At 49.7% G+C, this 8,157-nt stretch overlaps 1 protein-coding gene across 2 annotated transcripts; it reads right to left on the minus strand.

Annotated features, from left to right (window-relative positions):
• On the minus strand, positions 57-8,023 carry SLC37A4 (solute carrier family 37 member 4). 2 transcript variants are annotated; one of them, XM_021375736.1, is made up of 9 exons: positions 7,716-8,023; positions 7,401-7,633; positions 6,225-6,468; positions 4,970-5,128; positions 4,506-4,591; positions 3,654-3,767; positions 2,991-3,056; positions 1,822-1,960; positions 57-1,524 (listed from the first exon to the last, which is right to left on the minus strand). In XM_021375736.1, exons 1-9 carry the CDS (start codon positions 7,861-7,863, stop codon positions 1,358-1,360), a joined length of 1,356 nt encoding a protein of 451 aa, XP_021231411.1. In that variant the 5' UTR covers positions 7,864-8,023; the 3' UTR covers positions 57-1,357. The 2 variants fall into 2 exon arrangements, with proteins under 2 accessions (XP_021231411.1, XP_021231410.1); XM_021375735.1 differs by lacking the exon at positions 2,991-3,056 and having other exon boundaries at positions 7,716-8,022.

An 8,157-nucleotide genomic window follows, 5' to 3' on the forward strand; every position in this document is an offset into this window, starting at 1 on the left:
GCAGTTTTGGACAGTTCTGCTTTCACCATTCTTCACAAGACAACCAGAGCCCTACAGACAGTGCTCCATTTTTATTTCACAGAGAGTACAAGATACAATTAAGTACAAAATGTAGTTTACTTCCATTATTTTAATTAAGGCTGACCATCTACTCTTGCAACCAAGCTGCTGAGTAGAGTACCTCTGATTCTTCATGAGTTGAACTCTCTCCTCTTCCAAAAACAATACATCCCGCTGGGGAAAATATGAGGATATTCAACAAAATCATGACCAAAAACCTGAGTCCAGTTATTGCCAAGAGTGATGGGTTAGAATGATCAGTGCTGCCCACTGTCAGCGGTAGCCCTGCTCAGGTTTTCTCTGAGATAGACCAGAGCTGTAAGAGATGCAGTTTTTGGCTGAAAACATTCTAGACTATACATCTTTTAATGACAAAATAAAACCCAATGCTAGAAATACTAGCTTTCATAAAACCTAGCTGCAGAGGATGTGTGCTGGTGGCAACTGCTGTTGCAATACCTGCTGCTTCGTTTTCCTAGCTGATTTGCAGAGTGTGCACTGCAAGCAGACTTGGCAGCAGCTGCCTACCTTGCAAATCATTAACACCGTCAACAGGAATCACACTGGGCACAACCAGTTAACAGAAGGAGCTTCTCTAAATGCTTTTCCCTGAAGTACTGGGAGTTTTCTTGGAAACCTGCCTATTTCTAAGTGGCTGTGGAGAGCCACATCGCAGCACTACATCAATGTTCCACTTGTCCAGAACAAAACAACACAGTACTTTATAAAAACCAATCCAGGGTAAAGCTAAAGCAACACCGCTCTCAATCAGCTGTGAAGCTGTACTGTAATAATCATTATTCACTGCTCTGTCACAGTTCAAGGGCAGAGATAGCAGGGAGCTCTCACCTAAGTCAACGAAGACAGCTGCATTCACAGCAGCTGCAAGAGATGAATGAACACAGCAAAGGTGCAAGTCAGTGCTTCTGAACAGCGAGACTAAAAAGACAGTTAATGGTGGAGACCAACAACAAGGACAAACCGAAATGTGACAGCACCTGAAGCCAGTTATGTTACAGCACTTTTAGTTTAGTATGTCAGGCTGTGAAACCTGCTTCCTTCACTGATAGCGCTGTAAAAAGGAGGTACAGTAAAATCACTGCACATGTAAACTAGCTGAATTATCACATCTCAAGGGAAACCTCGTGTCTTCAGGCACATGAAAATGAATGAGAAATTGAGATTTTTATCTAGGTTGCAGCAATAGGTAAAGTCACTCTTAGGCCAGTTAAATAAAAAACAAGTATCCTTCATTTGTGTCAGTGCAGGAGCATCCTTTTCACCAAGCAGTTTATCCTCAGTCAGCTTTCTTGGGAATCCGCCCCATCTTGGTGCGGATGTTCCGCAGTAGGAAGAAAGCCACAGTGCACACAGCGCAGGTGATTTCAGCCACCCAGAAGGCTGTGGCCCAGCTGTAGTGCTTGGCAATGGTACTGAAGGGCAGCCCAGCCAGAAATCCCCCAACTGTAAGGAAAACAAATGAAACTAGCAACACTTGACCTTCTCACTTTCACTTGTTGATGCTGTTTTTTAACTTTTTTTTTTTTTAGGTTTAAAAATTCCTCAGGTGTTGTTTGAGCTTAAAACACATGACAAAAACCTGTCACATACACCAGGAAATGTCTGGGACTTCCAGCTCATACATCTGCTGTTAGATGTCCTCCTACAATCATTAACTTGGCACGGAGGGGCCATGCCATACCTCACCAATAACAGGAGCGGCCGTCACTTTCTAGGAAGAGGGAAATGGACATTACTCACCATTGGCCATCAGAGCCACAATAGCGTGGGAGGTGCCACAGAGGTTGGCAGGGGCACTTTCGTTGGCTATAACCCCAAACAGGGCGATGGGCCCATACGAGGAGAACCCAAACACAGCTCCCAGAGTCAGGATCCACAGCTGTCAAAACAAGCAAGGTGAGAAACGAGATCTTTGCGTTTTGCCTCTGCCAAGTCAGCAGCTACATAGGTGCACGGTACGAGGAAGAGGCGTCACAGTCACACTTTCTGGCTGACACTGATTCCTTAGTCTGCAGGCAGAAGAACTCAAGCCCGAGACACACAACCCAGCTGCATCTCCAGCACACCAGTTATGCAGCGTGGGCTTCCCACTACCCTGCAGGTCGGCCCCTAAGCTGTGTACACATGACATGCCCAGTTCTGTACGGAAGAACCAGAACACAGATGGGCATGGGCAATGCACCTGTGAAATGATGGAGAGCTGCGACTCAGATCACCTTTAAAAACGATTCCAGGGATGCTAGACTGAAAAAGCCATGCTCAGTTTAGATGCAAGCAACTGATCAGATAACGATAAAGACTATCTGATAACTTCTCTGTTACTAAATAGAAACAACAAAACCAAAAGCAAAACAACAACAAAAGCCCAACGTTTCCAGTTTGGTGTTAGCTTACACTCTGAAAAATTGTGAATCAGGTAGCTCTTTCTAATCATTTATGGAAGGACAACAAAGGGTAAGTAAATCTCCAATCTCCAGATTACAGCATGAACAATAAACGCTATTTCAAGATGCTCAGGAGTAAGTAAGTAGCATCATATTTTCCAGATGGGGAACAGAAACAAAGAGTTAGGAAAGAACTTCCCGAAGTTACACAGAAAAGTGCCTGCAGGAGGAGGATCATTCCTTCTGAGCACACTCACAAAACCCCTTAAGTAACTAAATTTCACCCAATGAGTAAATGTCCTCAGAACTTTCTATACAAAACTTGAGTTTTGAATTCAGACTTTTTACAGTCAGTTAGTGTAATCAAATGGTTATAAGAAAAGGTTTCTTTTACAAAACTTACAGTAATCTTCTCAATGCCCTGGTTCTAAGGTCTGTAGTGCTAACCAACCTTGCAGGATTGGAAAAAAGCAGATCAGTGAAAGCAGAAACAGGCAGAGGGAGAAAGAAATGCAAGGCAGAAACCTCGTGTTCTTTTAGGCCTGTAAGATCAGCTAGAGGTTGGAAGGCTACAGTCCAGAAGTGATTTTCCTGAAGAAGAAAAGAGTAAGATGGAGAAGATACATTTCAGTTATTAAGCAATCACAGTGTCAGACTGAAGTCAGGTCTATGCTTAGAAAACCTGCCAGCTAGGTTTAATGCTGAGAATCACTGAATCTGACAGAGGCCTATTGCAAAACATCAACTCGTTCATCTTTGCAAGGCATAATTCTGTACCTAGTATGACTTCAGACTCTGGTCAGTTTTCACACTTTTCTCTACTGAAGTTTCAAAGCTGCATTTACCAAAGGCTGTACCCAACTCCTTGCTGACCAACTGTCAGCAAATTGCCCTACGTTTCTCTGCATGGGCAGTTCTTCTCATAGCATCATATTATGATGTTTCATTGACAAAAATTGCCTAAACTTACTCTCCACCAAAACGAATTTTTATCTTTTCACTTGGTTTACACCTCTCATCCATTGCCATCTGTAGGAATGTTTTCAGTTGGACAGCCTTCAAACACACAACCTCGAACTCTGCCATCCCACTGCATTTGCGTGGTTCCCCTCAAGCCACAATGCGGCAACCCTTTCCCATGCCTACACTGCACACATACTGATGCACAACTGCTTGTGCATGGATTACCTTGGGAGAGTTGCCTGTGACTGTTACCCGGAAAAGAAACATGGAGACACACATCCCTGCCATCATGGAAAGGAGCAGCGTGTGCCGAGGATTCCCGTAGTTTGACAGACCAACCTGTAACACAGACAGGAAAAACAAGGGTGAGAGCCTGCAAGGATTCCTTCCAATTTATATTCATAGTGAAGGATGCCATCTGCCCTGCCAGCAACATGGGTGGTGCATCAAAAGCATATCCTTTAGCAAGACTTCTGGCTTTGTTTGAGTAAGAACCCAGTGAGCTGGGTTTTAGCTGTCTTCTGGCTGGAAAAAAAAAATTATCAACAACTACATCACATCTCTTTCAACATGGAAATTTGGAAAGCAAAAAGCAGAACTGGGAACGGGCCTATTTCTCGTAGCTGTGAGCTGTGGCCTGCAGTGGCAGCACCAGCCTGACTGCACCCATTTAACACCTCAGTTACGCTGCTGAGATGGACTGTGTGCCTCCAAACTACCTCTGCATGAAGGGAAAGAGATGGGTTAATCAGGAACGGTCTGGTTTTTAGGGGTCCCATTTCAAAGCAGGGTTGTTTACACACGCAGCTGCATCCAGGAGAGCTTAGGAAGGCAGAAGAAGAAAACATGATACTGAGTATTTTCTTGCACAAAGTAGCAACTCTGTGCCTCTGTGTTCTGGGTATTCTGAATCTCCAGAACAACACAAATGTGTGCACAAGGGGAGCAGGTATGCAGGTATAACAGGAGGAGGAAAAAATATATATCTTTAAGCATTCCCAAATGGAGCCAAAAACAAAATTCAGAAGCAGCTCAGACTGAAGCTACGCTAGCTGCCCAGCACACCTGCGTACTTACTTTTGCTACTGCTCTGTCAGAAAGATATCCAGCAGCAATGCTTCCCACCAGGCCCCCGATCTCCAAGGCACTCATGTAGGAACTACCTAGAACACAGCCAAGCAAACAACAGCCTATCAGATGTGGTCACAGCAGAAGAGCTGCTGTGCTTTAGACCAAGCTCACTGATGTCAGCTCACTGTGAGCTTTGAGCAGCACTGCTGGACAAGATCCTCCAGCTCATTGCTGTGCAGGAACACCACAGTCTGCCAGGAGGGCACAGGACAGCACTGAGGCATTCAGCACGTGCAGTAACTGTATCAGCAAGTTATTTCAACATCTGTGTGCATCAAAGCAGGCAGGCCGGAGGCAGGCACACAAGTCACTCAGATATGCCCGGATCCTCTTGCTGTACCCAGCTGAGCTCTCTGCAACACCTCCAAGACAACAGCCACAACATTTAAAAATGCAGCTTTGCATCTTACCCACAAGCATGGATTGTCCCCTCTCCTGGATCAGGAAGAGCTGTCCCCAGTCAGTACAGCAGGTTTTCACACCAAAAACCACCAGGTAGCCTGTAGAGAGCACCCAGAGGTATGGCGAGAGGAGCAGCTCTGCCAAAGTGCTGTTGTCACTGGGTGAACCTGTAAGTATATCAGCAGCATAGTGTTACTCCGGCTTGAGCACTGCCACAGGACCACACCAACTCAGGGGCAGCAAGGAAAGCTGTGCGAGGAGGATTCATGTGTAAGGGCACCCTCACAGGGGAAGATATTCATCCAGAGATGCCGACTTAAGGTTGCACCTTGGTCTTTGCATCAGTCTTATAGACCTAGCCTCCCCAAAGAACACCCTGGGGAAGGAACACTGCTTTCCTACGCTAAGAGGAGCAGTCCAGCAGCACATGCATCACAGGGCAGTGCGGATGATAGATGAGTTTCCACTAGCCTTTAAAATTTGACAGCAAACCTATGTTGCAATTCTCCCCTACCTCTTCTGCTTTCATAGAAGCATCACACTCAGTGGTCTGAGCAAACATTTACTAACCAGATGTCCTAGTTAGGACAGAAAACACTGAGCAGAGTCCACCACAAGCCAGGGGTCAGGAGAACCACGGAGGGGTGAGGGGAGAGCTGCCTGTCCTCTGGAACAAGGGAGAAAGGCTTAAGGAGCCATTTCCTGCTGCTGCACTTTTTCCTCTCCATTACCCCCTGGAAGGCTGAGCTCACAATCTATAAAAACCAAGGCCCCGTGAAACCAGGGTGGTACTCAGTATGAGGAAATAATATGGACTGGGAGATGAAACAACTGCAATGTGCATGGACTGGTGGACTGAGGAACAGAACTGCCATGGTGGCCAGGCCCTCCCTCTGCTGCATGTTGCTTCCACAGCCTCAGAAATATCAGCCCCCATCTGCACGTAGCTTGGCGTATGATTTATATATGTGTGTGTGTTTCAGATATAAGTCATGTTATTTCATATACGTACATAGAAAATAAAGCACACACATATATATACACATATATGTATGATTTTAAATTAAAACACGACAGCTCGGCACTTAGCAGAATAAAGCTGCTGAAAGCATCCCTTTAAATGTATCCTGCTGAGCATTAATTTCAGGAAGAAGAAAGGACTGAGAGCTCTGTCCAGGGAGGGTGGCATGCGCGTACCAGAACACACAGAAGGCGCCGCACCATCTCTCGTGCTGCCCACTTACGGCTGAATCTATTGCTCACCTTTCTTCCCCTTCTTGGTTCCTTGGTCAATGTTGGGCAGCCCAACATCCGCTGGCTCATTTTTAATCAGGACAAGGCAAACAAACGAGACAATCACGCAGATGAAGCCAGAGAAGGACAAAGTCATGCGCCAATCGTAGTTCAGAGACACGAGAGCAGCGACAATGGGGCCTAAGCCTCCAGCCAAGTTCATGCTTGTAGACAGGATTGCCCACCAAGTCCCAAACTGGGAAGGCTCAAACCACTGCACAACAACAAGAAAAAGGGCATAAGGGCTGTGAAAGAAGAACACAACGTTGCTAATGTTGAAAATCCTCAATACAAGTCCACTCTGAGTGTTCCGGGCAACCTGAGCACAGCTCTACAAACCCAGATGAAGCGGGAGCCTCTCCTCTTGACCCCGGTCATGTAGGAAACTCCAAATGTTACACGAGTGTCAGTCACAGGAGCTTGACAGGTGTTCGTACCGTGAGCCAGCTCAGGACTATTTCCATTTACAGAGGATGAAACTGAGACACGGGATGGGAAAGACAAATCTGCGAGCGTGCAGTTCTGCGTACTCACAGGACAGGAGCAGCGTCCTCCTGGAAACGTCTGCTGGCACTGCACTGTGCGCGGTAAGGGGAGAGCTGTGGGGTATCTTTAGGACTCGCTGCTGCATTAAGATCCACGCTAACACAAGGAAGAACTCTGCCGTCAGAGCGACGGAGCCCTGGAACAGGCTGCCCAGAGAGCTGGGGGAGTCTCCTTCTCTAGAGATATTCAAGACCCGCCTGGACGCCCACCTGCATGACCTGCTGCAGGGCACCTGCTCGATCAGCGGGGTGGACGTGGCGATCTCCAGAGGTCCCTTCCAACGCCCGCAGTTCTGTGATTAGATATCGGCTCTGCACTGAAAGGTGTGCTCAGAGCCAGAACCACGCGGGCAGCTGACGGCGCCAAGAGAGCACCTGCAAGCTACGCTCGCGAACATCTTCAGAGCGCACCGCGCGGGTCGCTTCCGCTGTTCAGGAGCAGCGCACACACAGCCCGCTCTGGCGGCTCTCCTCTCGCCGACCGCTCCGGCCCCGGGAGTCGGCTGCCGCGCAGAACGGGTCGCGGCCGCTCACCCCTTTCCCGCAGCGCTTCGGGATTCTACGCCTCGCGAGCGCTCCCCGCCCGGAGCGGGGCCCTCACCTTCCGCAGCACCTTCCCGCACGGCGGCCAGCCCAGCCCCTGCGCCAGCCCGTTCAGGAACCACAGCGCGGCGAAGGCGCCGACGGAGCCGCTCCACGAGAACAGAACGTTAACGGCCCCGACGAGCAGCAGCCCGGCGGAGAACAGCCAGCGGGCGGACAGCCGGTCGGACAGCACGCCGCTCACGAACTTGCTGATGGCGTACGCGGCGGACTGGCTGCTGGTGATCAGACCTGCGGCGGCACGGCGCGGCACGGCGTCAGCGGAGCGCTCCCGCAGCCCGTCCCGCAGCGCTCCCCGCGCGGCCACACTCACCCAGGTCGTCTTTGTCCAGCGGCACCTCGGCCATGACGGCGGGCATCACGAACGAGAAGGTTTTGCGGTTGAAGTAGTACAGCGTGTACCCGACGAACATGGCTGAAAAGATGACCGCCCGGTATCGCCCGTACCCGCCGACCGCCATCGCGCCGCGCTCCTACGGGGCCGCCGGGGCGAGCCGAGGAGAACGGAGCGGGGCGAAGCGGCCAGCAGCCCGGCCTCAGCAGCGCCGAGCCGTAGGAGGAACCGGCAACGGCGATCGATAGCGGCCGCCCCGCCCCTCGCGGAAGTCCCGCCCCCCTCCTCTATCTCCATTGGGCGCCGCACTCTTCCCCCCGCCCTCTTCATTGGGAGCCCCGCCCTGCTTACCGCCCCTCTCCGCTTTTCCCATTGGGTGCCGCGCTCTGCGCCCCACCCTCCTCATTGGACACCACACCTT

This window comes from Numida meleagris, chromosome 23 (genome assembly GCF_002078875.1).
Source record: "Numida meleagris isolate 19003 breed g44 Domestic line chromosome 23, NumMel1.0, whole genome shotgun sequence".
NCBI lineage: Eukaryota > Metazoa > Chordata > Aves > Galliformes > Numididae > Numida > Numida meleagris.

What these genes read in the sequence shown, in the direction of transcription:
- SLC37A4 (XM_021375736.1), bottom strand. Translation starts at nt 7,863, where the DNA reads ATGGCGGTCGGCGGGTACGGGCGATACCGGGCGGTCATCTTTTCAGCC. An exon ending in AACCAAGAAGGGGAAGAAAG is followed by an intron (nt 5,129 to 6,224) that starts GTGAGCAATAGA and finishes ATATACTTACAG; the next exon opens with GTTCACCCAGTGACAACAGC. An exon ending in CAGGCCTAAAAGAACACGAG is followed by an intron (nt 1,961 to 2,990) that starts GTTTCTGCCTTG and finishes TTGTTTTGACAG; the next exon opens with CTGTGGATCCTGACTCTGGG.